This window comes from Melanotaenia boesemani, chromosome 22 (assembly GCF_017639745.1).
Source record: "Melanotaenia boesemani isolate fMelBoe1 chromosome 22, fMelBoe1.pri, whole genome shotgun sequence".
Taxonomy (NCBI): Eukaryota; Metazoa; Chordata; class Actinopteri; order Atheriniformes; family Melanotaeniidae; genus Melanotaenia; species Melanotaenia boesemani.
Genome location: NC_055703.1, coordinates 12,194,981 through 12,220,654, shown reverse-complemented (window position 1 = coordinate 12,220,654; position 25,674 = coordinate 12,194,981). Strand labels below are relative to the sequence as shown.

General features: G+C 38.1%; 1 protein-coding gene and 1 long non-coding RNA gene across 2 annotated transcripts in view; both read right to left on the bottom strand.

The window, feature by feature from the left end:
* Positions 1 to 203: 203 nt before the first annotated feature.
* nkain2 (sodium/potassium transporting ATPase interacting 2) overlaps positions 204 to 25,674 on the bottom strand; it is an 89,766-nt gene continuing 64,295 nt past the window's right edge. Inside the window, exons 5-7 of the mRNA XM_041976616.1 lie at positions 13,887 to 13,947; positions 4,780 to 4,861; positions 204 to 1,811 (exon numbers count right to left, since the gene is read on the bottom strand). Coding sequence (XP_041832550.1) covers positions 1,802 to 1,811; positions 4,780 to 4,861; positions 13,887 to 13,947 — 153 coding nt within the window. The 3' untranslated portion in view covers positions 204 to 1,801. The remainder of the gene's footprint in view (positions 1,812 to 4,779; positions 4,862 to 13,886; positions 13,948 to 25,674) is intronic.
* On the bottom strand, positions 9,988 to 11,915 carry LOC121634126. The gene is made up of 3 exons (XR_006009190.1): positions 11,903 to 11,915; positions 10,367 to 10,368; positions 9,988 to 10,158 (listed from the first exon to the last, which is right to left on the bottom strand). It is a non-coding gene; the product is annotated as an uncharacterized LOC121634126 (long non-coding RNA).

Below are 25,674 nucleotides of genomic sequence, written 5' to 3'. Positions count from 1 at the left end.
CCCTGCACAGTAAACTTGAGACCCTTTTTCTTTGTGGCTAAACGGTTCCATGTATTGAGTCGATTGGCACTTTCAAACAGTAAAATTTGAGTTTCAAGGTGAAAGAGGGAAGCTGTTAAACCTCCTGCCACGCTCAGGGGTAATTTTATTCTTTCAGCGAGGGTAGATGTGTTCAGTCTTGTTAAGGATTCTGCAGTTTTCCCTATTTTTTTTAATCTTTTATCAGTTATCAGTCCCCCAGTAAGCTGAAAAAGGGTTATACAAATCAAAACGATAAGTAATGATTTGAATAATTTAATTTAGAAGCTTTTCTAATTACCAGATTTTTTTTTTTTATCCCCAAAAATAAAATTCATGCCAAGACTCAGGCCACTTTGACTGTGATTGTCGTTCCTGTAAAGGGTGTGTCTATTCTCTGTAAGCATCGCCTGCAGCAAATTGAGGCTGCTTTTAAACTATTTCTGTTTTTTGAAGCGCTGGATACCACAGACGATAAAGCTGATTGGGCTCTTTATCTGCCCTCCAGTAGTTTTTATAATAAAAAGAAGAAAAATGGGAAACACTCGCTTGCTGAAAGATATGATGGCGGATGGAAAACACCTGCCTGACCTCCTCTTTTTTATAGTTTTCTCTGCCATGTTCAGCCTCTATCTACCTTTATGTGTCTTGAGTGGAAGACAAAATATTTAGACAGAAAAAGACCAAAAGACACATGTGGAGCTGTTGTGTTTCTATGGCAGGAAACACCCCCTGTCCTCAGGGAAGCTGCTGTTCACCTTATGTCCAAACCTACTGTCAGGTATTCAGAATTTCTTTTGTAAACATTAAGATTCACATTAGTAGTAGAAAATGATGAGTGGTGTATCTGTTATGAGCTTGTGTATGTGTGTTTGTGCATGCATGTCTGTGTGTTCACATGTCTGTTTCTTGTCCACATGCATGTATAAGGAGAGTGCGCACAAGTCGACACAGCACACTGTTAGTCAACATTCATGAAACAACAGAGCAGAGGCCGTGCTCGTGCTTGAGTCCAGCCAATAACTTGGACTGAGATCATCTTCTCAGTCACCATGAGATCCCAGATGGATCGTAAAAGTTTGTTTTTAGAAAAGATATGCTTAACATTCCTTAATCGGTAGTCTTGTATGCAGGTTCCTGGTGTGAAGTCTGGTGTGTTTTGTCAGGCACCACAAGCAAAAAGTTCCAGAAAAGGTTAAACAGACTCTGTTGTGTACACAGGGCTGTAGTTCTGGGTGGATTTTATTCCTAACTCTTTGGTCAGACGTGTCTGCGCAACACTTTATCTCAAGAGAGAAACTGCTTCCAATTTCTTCAGTTGCCTCAAGGAACATGACTCACTTTTAACCTTTTTCTTTTTTTTTTTTTTTGTTTGGGACAGCAGGAATGTAACTTCTCAGCAGAAACTTGTGGAAACACATCACCAATAAGCTGTTGCCTCTTCGCTTTCTTTCACAGGGCAGATATTTATTAGCACAATAGAGGGAGCAAGTCATTGGCTCCTAATTGCGTCTCACAAAACGTGCCTGACATGTCCCGCAGTTACCACATTCAGCCACATGATGGCAGCATTTTATCAGGAGCTGCACTGGCAGACAGACAGAGCTGCGGGACGCCATCTGATCAAGCATTTGGGGGGGATTTGTAATTTGGAAAAGCAGAGAGTCATCTGTTCACTGTCTACTTGTCTGTCTCTGTGTGTTAAAAGAGAGTTGGAGTGGTAAAAGCAGGGTTTTAAGCAGTGATCGTTGGTAAGGCAGCTCTTCAGGAGACGCTTCCAGGTTTATTTTGACCTGTGGAGAAAGAGGAAAGGATAATAAATTCAGCATCTTAAACATCAGTTACTACAGCATTTTATTTACCTTACAGAATTAATAAAGTTTTTTTTTTATTTAATTTCATTAGATAATTCTGAAGGCACATTAAAATAAAATAAAAAACAAAACAAAATAAACAAAAAAAACCACTATGTGTTATTACCATTTACTGAAAACTTTAAAGCTTTTGGGGAAAAAAAATCCAGTTCAAACGAAAAGATTTGAAGGTTAGGAGGTTCTTAATGAAATGCTGTGTGGTGCATTTTGTTCACTACCATCATTGACTAAGTAATTCCATCTGACAAACACTCTGAACTACATAATGTTGCTTGAAGAGAACAGCAGACGCCCTTCTCTTGTGTGTTTTTATTGAGCGATAATAACACTCAATACACATCTTAATACTTTCGAGGGTCCATTAAAAAGTGTACAATAATAACTATAAGTTAAGCAGTTTAAGAATATCAAATGTATTGCTACACAACAACGTTTTAGCTTCATACAGGTTATTGTATTTATGCATATTGTGCTTTTTTACACTTGAAGTAGTTATAGAGGTCAACAAAAAATCTGAGAAGTCTTCGTTTTTTCTTTTAAAGAGCTGTTTCTGCAGAGCTCTGGAGGTGGCCATTGTCATGACAGGCTTGTGTAGGTAGCTGTTGGTGCATTTGTGTGTGTGTATCATAGAAAGAGATATTCCTTTGGGGTGGCATGGTGGATGCTATTTTATTGGTCCCTCTGGCCAGAGCCAATAAACACCACACTGAGGGGACAACAGCTGGGGAACAATGATAGCATATTGATGGTGTTTGTGTAAGTATGTGAGGAGTAATAAATTTGTGTATCTATAAGGATGTGTGTGTGCGCATTAATTTGTATGAGTAAAAGCCGTCTATCAGCACAAACATTATGCTTTTGCGTGCAGAGCGTTGAGTGTGTGTGCATAGGGTGTAAGTATTCATGCTCCAGCTGTTATATATGTGTGTGTTTGTGGCCATTATCTAGGGGGTCGATGATTTATGATCTGTGTTATGGCTTCCACAAGGGATATATAAAACTACAGAATAGTCCTTTATTGCCTTTCTTCTTTGTTCAGTCCAGTGTGTCATCCATCACACGGTTTCTGTCTTTCTCCTCCTTCTCTCCATCAGCCATATTGATCCCAGATCTCTCTCTGTGCATCTCCTTCTAATTTGCTCCATCTCTTTTCTAATACGAACTGGAATTGATAATCTGTCTGTTGCCCATCTGTGGAATTACCATTATTTCATCTTCTTGTTAGTTACATTGCCGTAGCTTTTTCTATATTGCTTGGAACTTTCTGCAACACACAGCTAGACAGTGAGATTGATGCGAGGATGTCTGTGCCTGGACTCATGGTCTCATTTTTTTTGACATCTTATTGGCTCTTCATCCTAACAATAGCCAGCTTTTGCCAACTTGATGAAAATTGAATGTATGGTTTGAGTTTCAAATAAACAAGAGTCCATTCCACAAAAACAACAATGCCCTGGATTGGGCTCTTTCCAGTCCGCATAGATGAGATAGTTGAGAAGTAATTAAGAAAAACAACATAAGTAAAAATAATCAAGGATTACTATTCTTATTTTTTTAAGCTTCTTCATTTCATCTGTCTGAGAGCAGTGATAAAATCGTAATGGTAAGTGATGAGCCCTTATGCTGATCCAGGTCAAGTGTGCTTACAACATCCTCGTTGGATACCTCACAGAGAAATATTAGCCCCTGAACATAGTGATGTTAAATTCTCAGTGTATTTTACTGTTAGGATGATTTTGGAATCCACTAAAGAATAGCACTGAATTACTGATTATCATTTATACACCGATCAACTACAATATTTAACCCCTTATCAATTTTGGCAAAAACACCTGTAATATGACCTCTCCAAATTAGAATTACTGCTGTTATTGAACCCTCTGGATTGCAAATACAGGCTTGGGCTCTTTGTAAAGGTAACACTCTCTAGTTTCACCCACAGCAATCAGAATCACTGTAAGTATTACTGATAAAAAGTTATACACTTTAGAACACACAGAAAAAAATATCTTTTTGTCCTCGCCTAACCTGTACGGACAGAATGAGACCAATCTTGATGGGAAATATTGATGTTTGACCTATAGAGAGCCCTCAAAGGTAAGAAAAGTCAACATTTGAACTTTCTGCTTTTCTGTAAAAAAGGCTTTAGTGTTAGTGCTGTGGTTGTTGTGTGTCAAAATGGTTTATATCATCGGAAAGACGAGACTTTGAGCTTTCATTTGATGTGTATATTGTGGGCATTCATGATGGAGGGGCTTGCACACATGGCTGCAATGTTGTTGATTAATAGTCATGCATCGTAAGGGGTTAAACAACCTGCCTAATGTTGTGTTCCCAAACACCTCTGATGCATAGGGACATGAAAACATGGCAACTTCTTTGGGTTGCCATGTGGGCATGCGATTGGGACTTTAGCAGTGGGTGTTTTTGGATCCTCTGGGCTTTCAGGGCGGGCCCTTCATGAATTAATCTTGATCCAGCACATCCAGCACAGACTCAAATGAAATCTGGGGTGTTTGGAGGTCAGGTCAATTCCTCTGGCTTGTTTTTTCCTTTGGTGTTCATCACGCCATTGCTAAGCAGTGTGGTGAGGCACATTGTTTTGCTGAGGGACGCTGCTGTGAAGGAGTGCTGTTACCACGGGGGGTGTGCATGGTCTGCAACAATCCTAATGTGGGTGGTATGCATCAAAGTAAATTACGCATGAAAGCCAGCAGCAAAGATTTCCCAGCAGAATGTAACGATGCCACAAAACGGTCAATGTTATTTGATCTTTTAAATGGCATGTCTGATGAATGTATGCTATTTTACTCGCATACTGATGCATTTAAATACGGCATTTAGAGATACAAACATATACAAAAGGACAGAGTATACCTATACTTACATGTACATGGGCTGTAACTGAAGATGGGAGGTCTTTTGAGGGCCCTGGTAACCATACGAGTCAAATCCTCCTATAAAATCAACTATACACACACACATACACACAGAGAAAAAAAATTAATTAGAAAAACTTTAACTCCCATCACGAATGCTTTAGGCCTCATACACCTACAGAGGTCTCATTTGTACATCTTTTACACAAACCACCACCCCCATTGCTACTCTTACTGCTAATCAGAGTTGTAGGCACAAAACTGAACCTCAACTGTATGAAAATCCAGTGATGCTGATCTAATACTATTTTTAGGAGTAAGACCAAAAATTGTGCAGAGATAAATTTATGCCTAGGAAGTGTGCTTAATTTCAAAATTATCTAGGATAGTTCCACAGATTGTGGAGCTGAGGATTTGTCAGCAGGTGGTTGGTCTCCTCAGACAGAAGCAAAGAGCCTGTACTTTTGAAGAGAAGAAGCTTTTACTTTGATGTTGTAGAGCTCATAAAAAAAGGGTACATCCTCGCCTTGATAAGAAGCCCACTTTCTCATCTTTTCTGAGAGATTTCATAACACCCAGTACAATATGGATTTATACTGCAGAGATTAAAAAATTTGATTTTTTTCCTCAGGTCTGCACTAAACAGACATATAAGTCCAAATATGTTGCATTTGGCATCAGCCATAAACAGGCATTTTCATTTCCGAAAGAAGCACTGATTACCAGTGCTAAAATTAATGCCACTGCATAAAAATTTAAATAAATTAAAATTTAAATTGGCCTGTTGCTCATTATTGTCATCTTGCATTACAGGACAATTAAATACTGTAGCATAAAAAGGCATCATGTTCCATCAACTTTGTTTTCTTTATCTAATATTGCACAACATCAATTTAGTGCAATGAATAAATGAACACACACACACACACATACACACACACACACACACACACACACACACTTGAAAAAGAAAAACACAAAACTGTGAAGCTAATTTTGAAATATGCCAGAGCAAGTAATGCTGACCAAGTTAAAAACTCCATCCAAACAGCAAGAGCTTATTAGAAACACAAGAATTCACCTGCAGTCTGTAAACTGAGTAGAAATACACAGATTGCAGTGGCTCATTTTAATATAGTCAGTTTCCTTCAGACAAATTAGCAAAGTGCCAGTGACTACTTCTAAGTATTTTGAAATAACACATAGATCACTGAGCTGATAAGTCTGCATGCTAAATACAGTAAATGGCATCTAATATTGAGCTTAGCTTAACAGCTCACCTAGCTCCATTTAACAGTGGATAATTTCATGGAGCCCTAGTAAGTTTATTGAAAAACTTAAAGTAAAAAGAATTTATGCAATCTATGTAACTATTTCTTGGCTAGATGCTATTTGCATCAACCACTGACAACAAAGAAAAAGCATTTAGGTCTTTGTGCAGATTGAACAAACAGGAGAGATAATTAGTAACATTTAGAGGTGATAATGGATGGATTTGTTTGCGGTGGAGTTTCCTGTTTTATATTTCATACCAAGCTAAGCCAATTAGCTGTTAGCTGAGAATAAAACAGACTAATTAGAATTTCGCCAGAGTTGTGAAAGATCACAAAAGGTAAAAAAAAACAACTTGTTTAAGTTGTTTTAAATGTGTAAAAATCCAGTGTAATCTGTTATCTAGTTTTCACATTTTTTCTTTATTGTGGCACACAATAAGAAAGAGGATCTTCTTTTTCTAGCTAGTTTTTCTTTTTCTTTTCTAGTTTTTCCTGGTGGCATTTCTGATCATTCAGCTCATTATGACAGACAATGCAGAGACTCTGCCAGCGCTGGATGTCTTCCTTCATTGTGTGGATCCTTTTGTCAGAGAGTGGCCGGGTGTAAATGGTAAGGTTTTCCTGCTGATTCATCCTGCAGTCAAATAGTCTCTGCAGAGTTTCTGGTATGCACGACCCTTTGAACATTAGAGGAAATAGAACGTCTAAACCTGTCAGTGTGCTGTCTGTCAAGCTGTGGAGACCCAATTTGAAAATTCAGATATGTTATTTATAAGGTTTTGGATTGTCTAATTCTCTCCAGAATCCAGAAAATTGGATGCCTGTAAGAGAAAAATGAAGGCCTTTTATCAGTCCATGAAATAATTCCAGTTTCTCTTGCATTTTTCACAAATTTAAAAATATGCTGCCATTCACACATACTGATAATCTAAATATGGCTTCTGTTACCTGTGTTTGTGTGTGCCATTTCTATTTGCTAGTATCTTAAATACAAATATGCACATTTGAGAAACTCTAACACAGATAAGACACTAGAACACACATTCTCTCTCTCTCTCTCTCTCTCTCTCTCTCTCTCTCTCTCTCTCACACACACACACACACACACACACAGAATAATTATCAGAGTAATTAGCTTTCTCAGCAATTCAAAATCTTCATCAGTCCTTAGTGAGTATTAGCTTTTTCACCCATGGCACATTTCCCAACAAAGCTCTCTGATTATTGTTTATTCTACTAGGCTGCAGCTCATTCCACGGTCCAGACTTCAGGAGATTACGAAGGATTTCCAAATTATTCTGGAGAAAATGATCTGTTTCTCACATGAAAATGATACATGTTACACGCTCTAATATTATTAAGCTTTATTAATGGCCTGAAACCTCAAAATTAATTCCCAATTTCTTCTGAAAGCATTTGTCCCTTAGAGAAGAAATGTTAAAATCAATCATGCAGTTGATTATTGCTCAAATCTATGGAGTTTAGAGTTTTAATTTATCCCCAAGAGTGAGTGTCTTCTCCCATAATTTGCAGACATGCAATTTGCACGTCCTGAAGGCACTAAATTGGCCACTGATATGAATCTAGCAAGAAATATGCAGCAAACAAAGTTAAAGTTTGATCAAAAAAAGATCGTGTGTTGGCAGAGCTGTCAGCAAAAACAAAGACAACTGCCTCCTGCCATCATGTGTTGGGTGAAATATCAAATTCTAGTTGGTGACTGGAAATAGTTTACATCAATATCTTCCTCCAGCTTAGATCCAAGCACTTCCAAACAGGTATTAAATCCTGTGATGTGAAACCATGGCTTTTTTAAATAGTCTATTAAAAACCTAAAAATTAATGAACAAATTGCATGCTTTTTAAGTGCAATTGTTCCATGTCACAGCACACTGAAAACTTGCATTAATACACAATGTATTCCTCCAGCTCTTTCTCATCAAAGACATAGCTTCACCAGACTCTCTCTTGGGGTGCAAAATAAGCAGATATGTGCAGCACTGACAGCTAAAGGGCCAAACACAACAATTAGGGAAAGGCCAAATACTAACAACTGTTAGACATTAATTATTTAGACATGAAGGCAAAATGCAATGTAGCATTTTAGGTTTACTGCCATCACCAAGCTTATTAAATGGCAGTATTAAAAAAAATCCCCCTGAAACTCAATTACATTCCATTAAAGTGGGATATGAAGCGCTGCATTACAAAGAATTGTTCTGTCAGCTTAAACAATGTGATAATTGAATATTTTACTGTGACCCTATGAGCACAGAGACGGTCTGGTCAAATGACTAGTCCATCAGTTATCACCTGCAGTTTTTATAAGACAGAATAATTTCCCCAGTCAATCCCAGCACCCAATCTCCTTTGGGCAGAAAAAAAGCAGGGAAATCGCACCTCCCTTTGCTTTAAACCATTTCCACTGATCCAGTTTGCATTCATTACCTATCAATATTTATGCGTTAGCAAACAGCATCAGTGCAGTGTTGAATAAGACATGCACGGGTATTGATCCTCCGGAAGAACGGCTGCGTCTACTTTAACTGAATAAAGAAACTGATGGCCTCAGGTTAATGGGCTCATTCATGTTAATGCCCAAAGATGCACGCTGCATTCAAAATACAACAATGGCTGAATGAACATTTCAGTTTGACTTATTTCTGTTCTTTTTAATTGGTGCTTCACTAATGCAGCTAATTAAGATACTTACAAATTGGCAGTTGGTTGTTGGTTTTGTAAGAATCCAAACTGATGTATTGATGAAAGACCAAATAAAGATTATGTATGAATGGATTGGTGAACACTTTCTATTCTATTCTTCATTCTGTTGCTTGGTGACGGTGCTTGAACATGAAAAGTATGTGGGGAAGTCCTACAGCTTGAATGAAGCAAGGATCTTCTTCATTTTTCCACAATCCTTCCCTCGTCCCTACCTCTGCATGATACTGTAAAAAAGTGAGCCTGACTGTGAGAAACGTGCAGGCTACAGGTTTCACTTTAAATTCTGTTGGAAAAGTCTGAGACTCCCTCATTTACACCGCTGCTTTATTATAAACAAAATGAAAAAGTCAGGGAGGACTGAAGGAATGGATGGGTAAAAACAGCCTGGATTCATTTTACAAGTCAGGCTTAAAACTGCTCAAAGCTTACTTTACCAAATATAAAGTCATAAAATGAGTATTCATTAAACGTCTCCAAACAGCATGTAGTCAGGGCTTAGCAACTGTAACTAAGCACAGCAGGTCCTCCAACCTTTGGATTTCTATACACACTGAAGCAGACGGAAAAACAATTGACATTTGCAGAGTTTTTATTTTCTAACCTTTCCAAACCCAAAAACACACAAGTGTAAAGCATGGATTAAACTGTGTGCTTATTCACTTAGCTGTAAGTGGTCCTGCTGGGTTACTACATTTTTTTAGTGCCAAAGAAGATAATTGAAGCCTAACATATGTTTGTGAAGTTGCTCATTATGGAAGGCAGTCCTGTGTCTGTTATTGTAACTATGACAACTTACTTGTCTGCGGTGTTGATAAGTACAGAGTTATTAGATTTCTGTCTCATGGATAATTAATAGTTATAAACAGTTGATGAAGTTATGCCACATGTAAAAATGTACTCTTTCACATCAGGTATGCTCATACGGTTCCTGCAGCAGGTATTTCATAAACTCACAAGAAAGACTAATAAAAAGTGAAAAGACAAACTTTAACATTAACTCAGGCTGAGAACTGATGTTTGTGCCTTTGGGATTATTTTTTAATGTTCCATGTTGATGCTCAGTGTTCAAACCTTTTCTCTGTGTACAGAATTTCCTCTCATTTGGTCTTAGATCTGTTTGCGCAGCAGCGTAGCATCAGACAGAGCCTGAAAGCACATGTTTCAGGCCAAAAATCTTGTTGGCAAAGTTGGCAAACCTAATAATACTGGTATGGCGTTACATCGCTGCCAAATACCTTGATGAGCGTACCAAATATCCTGGTGAGCGTATTTATTAATTCAGCAGCGCATTTCTTAATCGAGCGAGCGCATTGCTCTGATCGCAGGAGTTTTTAATTACTCGCGGGGCCGTGAACGCAGCACAGCGAGCGTAAAACACGCCCCCCCACACTCACCAGTACGCTCTCGTCAGAAAACTCTGCTCGCTCTCTCTGTTCAGCGGGTGTATTTGTCAGTCGGGGGCGGTAACCTTCTGATTAATCTGATTGGCCAGGATTTTCATTTCCATTTCCCGCTGAACAGAGCGTACTGGTCAGTGTGGGGGGGCGTGTTTTACGCTCGCTGTGCTGCGTTCACGGCCCCGCGAGTAATTAAAAACTCCTGCGATCAGAGCAATGCGCTCGCTCGATTAAGAAATGCGCTGCTGAATTAATAAATACGCTCACCAAGGTATTTGGCAGCGATGTAACGCCATATACTGGGACCAGCTAAGTCTACGCTACAACATGAACAATCTTGTTTTCTTATGTCTGTGAGCTCTAATTGCATCAGAAGCTAGAAAGTATGTAAATGTAGCCATCATGTTGTGCAGACTCACATATATGGGAAAATATAACATCTGCCTCTTGTATTTTCAAGCAATAGAAATGTCAGATAAATCATATGAAAATGTCCTTCGAAGGAATAATGGTTTAATAAAGTGTATTTGGTCTAAACAATTAAGTACAGGACTGATGTTGGGGTAGAGTTAGAGTTAAACAATAGTGGAAAAAAGCAACAGTTTGTCCATTTATCAAGTGTATACTAAGGCCACAGCAGCATCGCTGGTCAGACAGCCTGTGTTATGTAGTTGTAATATTGCTTATTTTTATGTTTTCCTTTCCATTTCCTTTCTTCCACTGTTGTCCGTCTAGGTGACAAAATGGACTAGTGTCCACTTGTGGATTTAAGCTAACTGGAATTAGCATATATATATATATATATATATATATATATATATATATATATATATATATATATATATATATACAGCTTCACAAATCAAACAAAAACAATCACTTGAATAGTTTGAGTATACTCTTGTGCTGGTTCTATTTCACAGTGTACATAAACAGCGCTTCCTACCTTTGCCCTCTCTTTAGTAATGTGAGATAAAGGAATTTGTTGTCAGTTTTCTCAATTTGAAACACTGTGCACAGTCACCAGATAGCAGTCCCTCTGAGCATTGGCCTGGTAACCCAATCACCTCAGATACAGCAGCTGGTTATGCTGATGGAATTATTGAAGTATTGATTAGTAACAATAACAGCTATGCTAGCTAAACCAATAGCAAACTAGCAGTCACTTATGAGCCAGCTTGCTTATCAGTGAATAGGCCAGATTATTCAGGTTACATTTCCTTTTGACCTGGTCTTCTTGGCTCCATACAGATCAGGATGTTATTACAAGTATTTAGACTTCTACATATTACAGATAGTTTTTCAGCTGGAGTTTTGGCTTATCACATCAGGGATATCATAGCTATAGACTGTAAATAAAAGATGGACAAAGCTGTTATCACATTAATCAGAGCGTGTAAGCTTTAAAGGCTTTCTTTTTGGTCTTATCTAGTTCATTTTGACGGAGTCAAAAATGACCTTTTTTTTTTTAGAAGAAACTGAAACTAAACTAATACATTTAAAGGGATTGGACTAATACATTTTAACACAAATATCTAAAAAAAGAAAAAAATACAGTTGTTTTCAGAAAGACCCCCAACACAGTAATTAGAAGAAATGACTTGGGAATGACTTGTAAGTAGAAGCCATTAGCTGGGTTTCTGTTTACTGGCAAAGCAAATCTCCAACCATTTTTTGAAAAGATGAGAAAAAGAAAGACCAGTGAGTCTGACACACTTTTATAGGCTGGTTTAAACTGGACAAGCTAGGCTGCATAGTGTATTCAGATGGTGCTGGTCTAGGCCATGTTGCTGAAGATGTATTTATCTGAGCCACAGCGGAGCATTTACCTTGAGCAAAATAAAACAAAACATAAGAACAAAAAATACTGCAGTGTATATCCACAAGAAGAAAATGGAAATAGCTACTATAAAATTACTTTCATCTGTGGAAATATCTGGGATATGTTCAGAAATGTTAAAAAATTGGGATCTGTTCCTTTACATCAGCTAATTCTCTGGAGTATGGGTTTTCCATTCTTCTTTATGTAACTTCCAGTGTAACTCATCTCATTCATAATTATGTCATCACAACTCTGGTCCGGTCATCTTCTTGACTGATACTTTTTGAGCCATCTGATATCTGTTGCTCAAAACTCCACCTCTTCCTGATCCCAGAGAAGCCTCATCTCAAGTGTTTGCAGCCTCCTTCATATATCTTTTCATTCACCACCATCAAGACTCGAGGGGATCCTAGCCTACCCTATTCCTTTGTTCATGTCACCGCTCCAAAGTGATAATTAACTAGAGACTAACTGTCTATATATATGGTTTCAAATTCAACTCTGGGGGGGGTGGCTGGGGGTGTTGGTGTATCCCGGGCTCGGGGTTCGCCGTTCTCTGGCTCGCCTGGGTCGTCACCCATAGGGCATGATGGGAGGGTTATGTGTGATGTGACTGTGTGATAGTGAGTGCTTATGGGTACAGCGCAGGGGAGGGTGTGAGTGAGGGGTTATATGGGGTGGAGGTTGGAGTAGGTAGGTGGAGGGTGGGGGAGGAGAATGTGTGGCTGGAGCATCGGGGTATGTGCTGGTCCGCGCCGGGCAGTTTTCTCCTGGGGCCCTGGAACCCTTCAATCGGGCCGCCCTGAATGGCCAGTCCCTGGCGGGGTAGGCGGATGCCAATCTTGGCCCACTGGGGCCTGTGCCCCAAGACCGCGGGGCACTCTGGGTTCTCCTCTGCCACCCTCCGGGTGGGGATGTGGTGGTCGTCAGGGTGGGGTCGCTTGGGTTCGTGCTGAGGGGCTGCTGCTGAGGGCCTGGGTCTCTGGGTTGCCCTGGTCTGCCTCTGACCACCGTAGAGGTGTGGTCGCATTTGCACGATCTCACTCACCACTCCTCATCACTGATCACTCCTTATTCCTCATGCTCTACATGCCGACAGAGTCACTGAATTGTCCAGGGGGTTTATACACTAAGACATAATTCTTCTTTTTTTTCTGTGAGTTTGTATTTGGTTGGTGTTGTGATACATTTGTGATATGTCTTTTTGATTTGGTTATTATTTAAGAACTCTTAATGACTAGCAGCTCTGTTTTTCTGTAAAAGCCGTAGGAAATTTTCTGATGTGTTTATGTACAAGTGTAACAGTTTGTTGTGGATCGCTGCCTTCTGTCTGTGGTGTTTTTGCCTCCTCTTTCTTCTTTCTGCTTTCCCTTTTTGTTTCTTTTTGCTGTCTTCCTTCTCTTTTTGTGCCCTCTGGTCAGGTCCAGCAAGATTACATAGATTCCACGATTCAAAGTAAATAAATAAATAAATGAATCAGATTATCAAGAGGAGCCTTATACTCATAAGCCTCCACCTGGCAAAGCAAACTTGTTTGGCACAACACAGCAACCAGACTATCATCAATTCTTGTACAATATTTAAAATTTTGTAATTGTCTTTTCTGTTGTTCTCTCCTTATTGAATTCCACTGGACACATACTTTAAACTCTTTTAAATCTTTTTCATTTTAGTTATATACCATTTTCATCAATCTTTTCTTATTCACATCTTGTAATGTTTACACAGTTTATGTAGGATTCTGTTCATATGTTGACTGTGAGATTTATTTTTTGTACAGCTCAGAATACCAGTTTAAATATAAGATTATGTAAAGTAGAAATTAGTGGACATCTGAACATTTTCAAGCATTCAGTTTACATGCATGTGTGACTGCAGGTCTGTGCCCCTGTACTTACAGCTATCCTCTTCTTCAGAAATGAGCTTGACCACATAACAGGCGTAGATAAACCCCACCAACTAGAGAAAAAGAGAGAAGCAAAACCAGACGAAGATTATTGTTTTTTGTACAATTCACACAACAAGAGAAACGTGGAAAAGCATAGACAAATAGTTGGAGCAGACAGGGGAAACAGGTGTTGGTGTAAGTGGAGCAGAGCAGCAGCGTGGTATTTTTTGCTCCTAAATAGAGCACTTGAGTCATACATACACTGAATGGTATCTTCAATGACAACCACAAGGTTAGTCCAGATTTTCATGGTTGAGCTCTGCAGATTCTAAAAGCACATCCTCAAATCTTAAAATTGTAGAAAAAAAAGAAGCGTCAAAACCATACTTATGTTTTATAAGCAGTATTGAACTGTTTGTGAATTTTTGACTGCATCTGTTGTTTTGGTATTTCTTTTTAAAACTGATAGCTCTGTATTTCCAACTTTGATCCACAACAATGCTCTGAGGTAGGGCTTTGTTGAGTCTTGCTTGTGGCTTAAATACGTGCCTTACATTTCACTACTTAACGATCTCCTACATCTGTTTAATGCCTTTCACATACCTGACAGAAAATCTAAACAGGAATGACTGGAGTTTGGTGCTTTTTATGTGCTGCAAATGTTTCCAAGGGAGGGTAGTATTAAACCTGTGTGTGTGATATTTCGACAGTGATACAGCAGTCTACACTAGCAGAACACCTTTGCTTTCTGATCTGCTCTCTTATTGGCTGTCTGTTTCCAAGGCAACTGATAGTAGGTGGCTGATTGGTGCAGAGATGCAGGAAGGTACAGTCGATGTAAGGTCGGCATTTTAGTGACCTTATTACCCCTTGATGATAGAGGAGGAAAGAGAAACAGGGTAGGAAGAAATGTGGGAAGACAGGAGGATCTAGGCAGACTGTGGTAGAGGTACACCTGTGTTTGTATGAGGCATTATTACACTGAATAAAGAAGCTTTAGTGCTCAAATCAGACTTTAAGTGTGAGGAGAAAATGACATTGACCTGGCTGGTATTCTATTGACTACATGGACACGTGCTAACACATACACACATGCACATAAACACACAGAAAGCTGCAGCTGTGAGAAACTACATTTGAGATTCAGCGTATATCTCAAGGTCTTGACCTCATTTAGTCTAAATAATGTTCAGCTCCCAAAGCTCCTCTCTCCTCTCACAGTATTTCCTTCCAGCTTCCAGCTTCCCTTCCTTTGTCTCTTGTTTTTCCTTCCTGTGTCTTTCCTAACACCCTTTTCTTATTTTCTTCTCCCTCTCCACCCTTTCTCGTATAAGTAAACAAGTAGAAATAAAATTGTTTTGCCATGTGGAGGATGAATTTACTCAAAGCTGCGCCACATGCTGGAAGTAGACAATGCCACTGGTATGAGCACAGGGATCAGCTGTAATGAGAAAATCAATGAATGTTATAAAATAGATATGCCTTGAAAAAAATTACCACTGACCAAAGATGCTGATAACCTTTACTGGCTACAAAATCTCAGCTGTCACTTCCATTGGCAGTAGGGTAATTTGAAAGATTAAGGTAGCCTCAGCCTTCAGGCAGCCTGTCCTGAGTGCTGCCAATCCAGCTGAAACTATTTTTATTAGTATTCACCTGAAGGAGACTTTTACATTACAAAGTCAAAATGTTGTTTAAGAGACTTTCAAGAGTTTGGGGAAGACACTTGCAACCTGTTCTGTCATCTGCAGGCTCATTGCCTCTGAAAATGACTTTCGGGTGCTGTTTTGTTAGCGCGACTGAACACGGTGCAGTCATTCCAGCCATGCAATACAGAACGTCTGATCAGCTGTGACCGAGTACCTTTCTCTGCACATCAATATCCTGTTAATATTCCTGAAACTCAAGTATTCCCATTTGGTGTTGCTGTATTTAGAAATAATATCCTGTTTACAATATATCTGATTATATCCCCTGACAAAGTGTGGATGTCCAAATATGATAGCTGCTGTGCACTGATATTAGCCATGGATTTTTTTTTTTTTTTTATGTCTGCAGCTTATCTCGTTTATTGTTGGAAGTCTGACTACATTTGGTACTTGCAGTTATATTTGAATTATCCTGCTCAAGAGTTCTGCAAAGTTCTAGTCTAGCAGAGTCTAGCCAGTCTAGCAGATTATTAGTTGGATTGAAGGCAAGATTTGGTAAAATTGAACAACTGAGGCAGGTGTTTTTAGTCAATGAGACAACAATCCATGTTTTATGTGAAGCATGAGGATCTATCTTAAATCCTGGATCTACCTCTGTGGGTTATTTCTGTTGGTGCTTCAGAAGCATAGGTGTACAAGTTGTGGAGTTTTGTTGCTACATGGAGGCAGTGTCAAAAATATGTAAATCAATCTAAATAGAGGTCTGCTCATGGTTGGGCTGGTGTGTTCGCTTTGTTCAGCTGTGCAAAACACAGAATCCATCCGTCCGTCCAGTCTATTGCTTATCTAAGGTTTGATCACGGGGCCGGTAGTCTAAGCAGAGAAGCCCAGACTTTCCCCTACCTGGCCATTTCTTCAAGCCTCAACACAGCCTGTGGGAGGGGCCATGGGGATCGGGTGCAATGCAGGAGCTACCTCTAGGGACATGGTTAAAACACAGAATCCATGTAGGACAAAGATCTGTTTTGAGATGGAGCAAAATAAAGACCAATGTAGGTAAGACTTTCTAGTGAAGCTGTTATCTGTGCTTTTCCTCTTTTCTCTTCATTGTTTTTGGCACTTTAATCAGATGCTGTCAAACCTCTGGTGGCTCAAGCCAACTTTGAGCCAATCAGCATTCAAACAATGCCTTATGTCATCTTTGAGCATTGTTTGGTTTTTGGAGAACTGCAGGGGCCTTAATGATTATTAATCAACCATCAGACGAACATGGAACAACAATTAGCACATTTTAATAGAAAATGTGAAGATATCTGTCAATGTATAGAACCTTTAAAGAAAGTCATGACTTTGATATGAAAGAAATGTTGTAGAGTGAACTAGAAACATTCATTTAACAAAACCCATCAGCATCTAAGAGTTTAAGACGTTGTGTATATGATGGAATGGGATAAATTTATCCCAAAATGATGTACACGACTGATTAAAAATGTCCAAATATTACTATTTTTTGGTTAAGAGGTTGTTTTTTATGCAGAATACCTAAAATTTTAAAGAATCTACTAACTTTCCAACAGCTTTGCTGCTTCAGAGAAACCTAGCTAAGAGATTTTTTTCATTAATGACTTATAACAGGTTCTTCAACACTGTCTTGCAGGTTTCAGCTTTGGGCACTCACCTGGCTCACATGAATGGCTCATTAACAGGCTTGTGCAGGACCTGAGAACAAGTTGTTGAGAAGATCTGCTTTAACTGAACTGGGTGTGTAAGAAAATAACTGAAAACTAGGACTGGAGTTAAGGAACCCTGACTTATAATAATTTCGACTACAGTTTATGAGTAGATGAAAGTCAATGAAATTTCATTGCGTTCATGGCTTTTAACTGAGCTTGTTCTCTTTCAGTGATTAAAATTAATATAAGATGTCAAGCAAAAAAATGACCAACCTTTAATCATTTAGGTTGTCTCTTTAAACAAAATATTTCAGCTTTTGCTGTAATACGTCAGCATATTTCCTTCTGAAAATGTAGCACTGTCTCTGTTTTGTATCTGTTTTTGAGATTGTGGTATCAGATGGAGTGTGTATCGTTTCCTCTGCCCATCCGTTTTCAGCTTCTGTTTGCATTCATAAACCTTCTGCTTTCTCAGACAGACACCAGCTCATTTTCTCATTTTGTCTCTGGATTAAGGTTACTTAGTTACTGCTGAAAAACTGAAGGCTGTTTATTGTGACGAGTGGAAGAGGAAATATCACCACTTCAGCGTGAACCTGGAATGATCTGCCTGACAAGCTTGTTCAGCTTTACCTCATATCTGTGTGTAACTCATTAAGCAGCCATTATTGTGGGGTTTTATGTATACAACAGCACAACCACATGAGGCTAGAGGACAGTTATCTTTAGCATATTGTAGGGCAGATGCTTGTTGCCATGGAAAACACAGCAAAGATGGTTAGTTATTCAACAGAAAGTCAGTAAATGAAGTTGCATTAAAGTATAAGGAACAGAGAGGTAATGACATGGCTGATAATATGTACATGTTATTCTGATTTTACACTGATTAACTAACATTTTCACCTTTGGGGCTTGAACAAACTGATATGAACTAATCTTCGCAATGATAATGATGTAAATGTGCTTCCTGCACATGCTTTTAATCTTAACCTTGTAAGTACATCTACAGCTTCTTGGTAAATTTATTTCATGGCTCCCATTTGGAATCAACAGCAGATTAGTATGCATTAATGGTGATCAAGTGAATTCATTAAACGAAATAAGCTGGGGAGTCACAGTGTTGTTGTCTGGAAAGATATAACAAATTTATACTGGGTTTATACCTGCCTGTCAGCAAGTAATAAAAACAGAGTTTTTATTGGCCATCTCTCTTTTGGACTGGGATCTAAACAAAAACCTGAATGGTGCATGAGTCATAGTCATAACATAATAAGCACAATTTCTTTTTTGGACTGTTTTCTTTTTAACATTTAGACTCGACACCTTATTCTGCAACAATTGACACTGCTTTAGGTAAATAGTGTGAGTACTTTCACTGTCTGGTACTGACAAAAATAAATCCTAATAGCTTAGCAAAGAGCCCAGAAGCTAAACCAGTCAATGAATTAGGTGCCCGAACCCACCATTAGTTAAGCAGTGGTTATTCAATAATTCAATTAAAAAAGTTATATTTCATTTTTTAATGTTACCAACACATTTTAACTCGAGTTATGGTACCAGCTGTAAATGGAGAAAGAATTTTAGCCTGCCTCTACAATTGAAATTCTTTCTCTTCAGCTATTGGGTATTTTTTACATGCACACAGAGGTTCTTTAAGTAATTATATCAATATTAGTTTAATTTTAAAGGAGAGAAAACCCCTTATAATTTAGACTACCCCGTTATATCTTTAATAACCTTTAATTCCCTAATGTACTTTTAATTATTTCAAATTAGCACACTGACCTTTCTTTTAGCATCCTTCAATTAAAATTTGCTTCCTTCTTTTTATTTAATGGGACAGGTATTTTACCTTAAAACATAAAGATTCTTAGTTTAATGTCATCTGGGACCTTTCTGTGTAGTTTGCATGTTTTTCCTGTATCTCTCATGGTATTCTAATTTAGGCTGTGTCAGCCCTATTATGGTCCCCAAAACACCAACAAAGCAAATATTTGTGATAAAGAATGTAAAGAAAAAGGATGAATGAAATAAAAATCTATGTTTCTGGTCTATGAATTTAAGGCTAAGCTTTTTGCCTCTAACAGGTATCTTTTTGCATTAAGAAACCCAAAGAGAAGAAAAGCGTTTCTAAAGATCCACCGAGCTGGGTGCTTGATGAAATGACTATACACTAAAATGGATCTGTGCACCAAAACCTCTCTATAGGGTTTTATTCACTGTCATGTTCCTAGTACAAGGCTCAGACTACTTTTTTTTTGCATCACAACATGAAGGCATATCTTTGTCACTGAAGAAATGTTCTTTTTCTGCAAAAGTACAAACATATACAGATTTTATAGGCACAGTGCTTGTCTCCCACAAGAATACAGCTGGAGCAACAAAGCATATGTTTCTTTTTGGGAACAAATTGGAGATCTTAGTGTGTGTATAGGTAGGAAATTCAAGACTGATTTCTACGTATAAAAAGGCAACCCACAGCTTTCATAAAAAAGTAGAATTGGAAGCATTTTTATGTCTAAATGGTGTGAAAGCGCTATTCATGCACTGCTTTTGAACATAGTGTTGCCAGTTATCAAAGATTATAATGACTCAGAGTATAGCTGCATGGTTGTCCATAAGAAAAGGAATAACTGGGAATTTTCCTCTGAGTAACAATTATTTTTCTCACCAAAGTTAAAGATAATCCAAGTTGCTGAGATATTTTAGTCTGGACCAAAATGGAGAACCTTCAGAGCATACAGCTACATCTATAACATTTGGTACCAAATAAATAAATATATTTAATCAGTTATCATTTAAATTGGGTATTATTTCTACCACAAGACTTACAAAATGAGACTGTTTAAAAATCCGATAAAAGTGTAGTGCCACCTTATGTCTTCAGTGTGGAATGCTGGCAAGGAGATCCCATTAAACTAAAACGAAAAAAAATACTGAATCATCATTCTTTCCAACAATAATCAAGTCCCAAATGCTCACTTGGCAGAGACACTATGAGCACCTGGAAGTTCTGAAAAGCAGCAAAGGGAGAAATTAGGCGAATGTCAAACAGCTGGTGTTCAATAAGAGAGGGAAGCACCCCCCCATAAAATAAATTAACAAATAAATAAAAGTCAGGGTTAGCATCATGGGATGAGACCTTTTAAAAGAGTAAAGGCAGAGGGCATCCACAGGTCAGTCACCCAGAAGTGCAGTTTGTCCTCCAGCAAACATGAAGGGGAGGTTGCATTTTAATAAAACAAATGCAGCAGAAAGTGCTGATGGCTTTGCCCTTTTTTTTTTAACATTTAACAAATGTAGAACATGGAAAAAAACAAAAACAAAACAAAAAAACAAGTTAATGTCTGACTAGGATTTCACCAAATTTTGAAGTAATTAAAACTCCTAATGAGTTCTGTTGTGTTTCCTGTTATTATGAACCTTAATATCAGACAGGTTTTTCTGCTACACTTATCAGTCACAACATTAAAACCATCTGCCTAACATTGCATCAGTCCTACACGTGCAGCCAGGCAACTCTGCCCTGTAGATCCTGTGAGATCTATAAGATTTCTGAGGGCATCTGAGGATGTTCCAAACATAGAAGCAAACCACTATTTGCCATGTACAGTAGGGGAATGATGGGATACTGACCAGAAAACAAAATTACACTCCCTTTATGAGTGTAAACCAATTTTCTGCTCTATATTTTGTCTGTCAAATTGTGATATCAGCAAAAAATAATTCCTAAAAATGCATCTTTTTCCTTCAGTGTTTTAGATGACATTAGAACTTATTGATGCAACCCACCTCTGTGTGCATTTTATGTGTTTTATGTACTTTATCCTTATGTAGACTTGATAATCTAGGGTTGACATTCTGCAAAGAAAACCTCATGCACTCCATGTGAACTAATCCAGCCCCTTTCAGAGGAACCGGGGACCCTAGGTCAAGTGACACATCTGGTGGCTCCAAATATGTCAAATATAGCACCTTCAAGCCCTGTCAGCGCCTTAATAGGTGAGAATTATTTTTCCAGCACATGCCACAGATGCTCAATCAAACTGAGGTTTTTGGGATTGGAGGAAATTTCTGTTACAGATGCTTTCTTGTGGAATCAGACCGCATGGAGCAGTCTCTCCTCCAAGACCAACACCAGTGACCTTTTGCTAATTCACTGGAAACAGCTGCGTAATGGAAATACTCCATATGTTATGCATGATGTCACTACTCCATTTCAGCCACATAAAGTGCATAACATATTCTATCTGCCACTGTAACGAGATAATCAATAGTATTCACCTCAACTGTCAGTGGTTTTAATATTGTGGCTGATAGGTCTAATCATGGTTTGTGCTGGATACATTGCTCTGTGATGGAAAATGCATTCATCTGCAGTGAAAGAATCCATTACAACTCTGTCATCTTCCTCCAGATAAATTGAGCTGTGATGAAGGTGTCACATCCAGGGGATTAAGTCTGCTTATGTGCTGATGATGGCCGGCTAAATTCAAATAAACATTTTGCATCAAGTCCCTGCAAATTATTCATGATGAAAAGATTTTGCGAGCAAGCGCTGCACTGAGAAATCACAGCATTACTACAGTGAGTAATTGCATCTAATCAAGTTTTATCTAAAAAAAAATAGTTTGGCGCTTGTGCAAATCAACACACAGATTACAGCAACACCAAATGAAATTACAGAGAAGCCAGAGTCGGTCTCAGAGGACATTAGTTTTCATCTAGACTCTTCGTACAGCCGTTTTGCTGCTGCCTCTGATGTGCACTTTTGTTTAATTGATTCAGGAGTTTCAGTGCTACCTTGAAACAAACAAAAATGAGAAGTTTAACTTATTCAGCAAATATGGGATTAGCGCCGTGGAGCGAAGCGACTGCCGTGCTTGAGTGACATTCAATTCTCAGGCATTGTTCTTCCTCGTTCCCTTCTCTTCCCGGATCTTTGATTGACAACAGCTATGATAAGCAGTCTGGTCTGCTGCTATGAATACAGTCCGACCCTAACATGGTATTATTTTCTGCAACAACAATCAGATTCAGTCAACAGAAATTCATATAAAAACAGCGTTCAGCATGCTAATGACTTCTTTTTTTTTGCTAATGGTGAAGAAGGAAAATATTCTATTTAATATCTGACAAAGCAATCTTGTACTGATTCCAAATCAAAATTGATTGATTGAAATAACAAAACCCGGTGTATTAATCTCTTTCACTGGTGTTGAATTACTGATTCTTATGATAAAATCAAAGTATTTCCCTGGTTTTCTCTAAATGGGATCAAATCCAGTTGTTTGAAGTTGTTGTAATGGTTTTATTGAGAATATGTGCTTTAAACACTGCATTTTTATTTATAAGTTTGTAAAAAACAATGAATAAGAGCTATTTAAAAGGTCTTGCAACTGAAAGGAATCAGAGTGAGAAGTTTGTAGATGTCTAAAGGTTTGTTTAACTTCACTGATTTAGATTTTTACACAGTTAAGCAGGCCAAATGGTTATTTATCTAATACCTCAAAAAACTGAAAAATAATTTTTGGAACAAAATTTGTATATTTGCAACTTTGTTATTTTGTTAAAGAAGGACATTGCTTCACTTTGTAATGTGAAATTAACTTCACACCATGATCTGATTGAAAGAAAAAAACCCAAAACAAAACAAACAACAACAAAAGACAAGGATGAGGTGGTGACTTTAGTACAGCATGATGGACAGGTTTGAGGATTTTACTGCTTTCTTTCATTGGCAATTCCGGTGGGATTTGTGGTGCCGCAGGACACAATGCAGCAACACACAGGAGGGGCGGCTATGACTCACGGCAGTCAATGTGCCAATCGGAGACTAATTAGTAATTCAATCAATCAATTCCTAGTTGCCAAACCACATGTCAAAGTGTCATTGGGCAGGGCAGTGAGTCCCACATTGACCCTAATTCATTCATCCATGTTTGAGTGTGTTTATAATGGAGAAAATAGCTGCTGAAAGCACATTTTATACACTACAGACACGTAATTTTTGTAGACTTTTGAATATATTTATAGACTTAATATGGATGTGTGTATGTGTATGTGTGTGTGTGTGTGAATGTGTGAATCTGGGCTATTATGTAGAAGCAATCTATTTAACAAAACTATCTCATAATACCAGAGTTTTCCTGATAAATTCATGGCTTTAATCTGTTTTTTTCTCTTTCTATCTTACCACTTCCAGGCTTTATATTTGTCGATTTATTATTTTAATTATATCTGCAATTGCAAAACCACATAGTCGAAGGTGGGCGTCACCTTGCAGCACAATATGTTTGAAGATGGGTGTAGATAATTGCAATATTTAGCTTGAAAATCAGCTTGTTCAGTACTTCTAAAAAGTGCAACATGCAAATACTAATGCTTGTTTTCACCAGATAATCCTATGTATAATAATTCATGATCAAGGTTACTCAGCTGTGTGCAGAGAAGGCCTGACTGGACAACATTTCTCCCCAACCAAACACAACAGTTGGTAATTCTATTGATTAGTCCCTTCACTTGGTTAATTACTGCACTTATTTGCAGGTGTGCATTCTACACTGCATAGCCATTGAAAGCATCGTCTAAGAGGTCTCTTTTTGTTGTTGTTGTAACATCTGTTAGCTGTTAGCGTTACAATACAACTAAAAAATCTGTTTTACAAGTGATCTCATGTAATTTAGCACACGTGAAACACATGTAAAACATAAATGGAACACATATGAAGCATATTTTACACATTTTCATGGTAATAACATTAAAACCAAGTAAAATCCCTTTCAAAACCAAATAACATGTAAAATTTACCATATTTGTGGTGTTGTATGGTCACGTTTTAACATGTAAAACGTGACCATACAAAATAACATGGGTTCATGTCTAATTCTGTAGGATTCCACATACATTATGTCTCACATGTGCAAAGTCACATGGAGTCACTCGTGTTTCAAAACATGGTTTCTTTTGTAAGGAAAATGATTAAAAACCTTTTAGATTTTGGAAAGGTTATCTCTCCACTTTTCAAAAATACCACAATAATTTGCTGCAACACACATTAAAAGTAGGTGAATTATTTGACAATATAACAAATGAGCTACATTAGCCTTGAAATAATGCCCGATGGAACAAAAGCCAGCATTTTTTCATTAGATGAGCATGCATGTTACCTTCAGAAAAAGTTCTTAAGGTTTGTATAGTACAAATCTGTAGCTAAAGACAAAAAGACACTGAGCCAGTCAGATAGGCAAACTAGTCCATCATATGCCCGTATGACCACCCAGCCAAAGAAAATCATGTTCTGTGCCAAAACTTGACAGTTGCTTTACCTTAGTGGCCATTCTTCAGCCACACGCTGTCCACATATATCTTCATTTAAGATTTTTTTTACTTCCTCTATCCACAAGAGCTTTATTTTCAGAAATCTGAAATGTCCCTGGTCATATATGTTACTTTTTTTGCTCCATAACGCATTAGAAAATCAAACAGCCAACCCATCATTTACCTTGTAGTGCAATCCAATAAAATACTATCCCCTCACTTAGTCCAGTACCTTAAACCAGTCAGCCAGTCCACCAGTGCACCCATCACACTGTTGAGTTTGTGCTTAGGGAGCATGACAGTGTTTCAACACACCAATTACAGCGAGACAGTACTACAGCTGTTTGGTAGCTTGGCGCTCAGCCACAATAAAAGTAGCACTATCGATTGACAGCGAGACACAGTGAGTGCACAATGAGAGGGGACAGTTGTGTATAAGGGATAAAGATGCAGAGTAAAAAAAGAAAAGACAGGCATTCACTCTTTGTGTTGGTGTAATGATGCGTGCTGGCTTGTTTATTGTGTCTGTATTTGTCTGTATGTGAGAACTCTACAAAAACAGACTACAGAGGCGACTGAGATGAAAAGTGGCAGGGTTCTCTCTTTGCCGCTCCTTGTTTCTCTGCTCCTTCGTCTGATCCTCCTAATTATCATGGTTTGACAGTGCAGGAGAGGAGGAAATGCAAGAAAGGGTTAAGAAGCAGGCAGACGAAAACAGAGAGGGGAAATCGCTTTTGCAGCAATAAAAACGACTTTCTAAAGCAGCTAATCCTGCACATTCTATGTTAATAAGAGTATGACGTTATTAACTTACCGCAAGGTTGTAAGATTAATCACAAATCTCTAACCCACTGCAGCAGACAAAGAAGCTGGCATGGTTGTAATGCACTTTAGAAAACATTAAATGTAATGTACTGCTGAGAATATCAGCTAAACAAATATATTAATTTCAGAGCAAAAACACAAAATTTCATTTTACATTTAATTTCCTTTTTTTTTTTTATTTTACAGCTTCTCAGAATCTTTGAAGCAAGATTTCTCCAAATCAACAGTGATGTACCACAAAGTCAAAACTTCATTAATCATTCAATAACAATTTTTGATAGTTCAAGGACAATTTCTTTTCTCAGCATCTTAATCTCAATGGCTGAAAGAG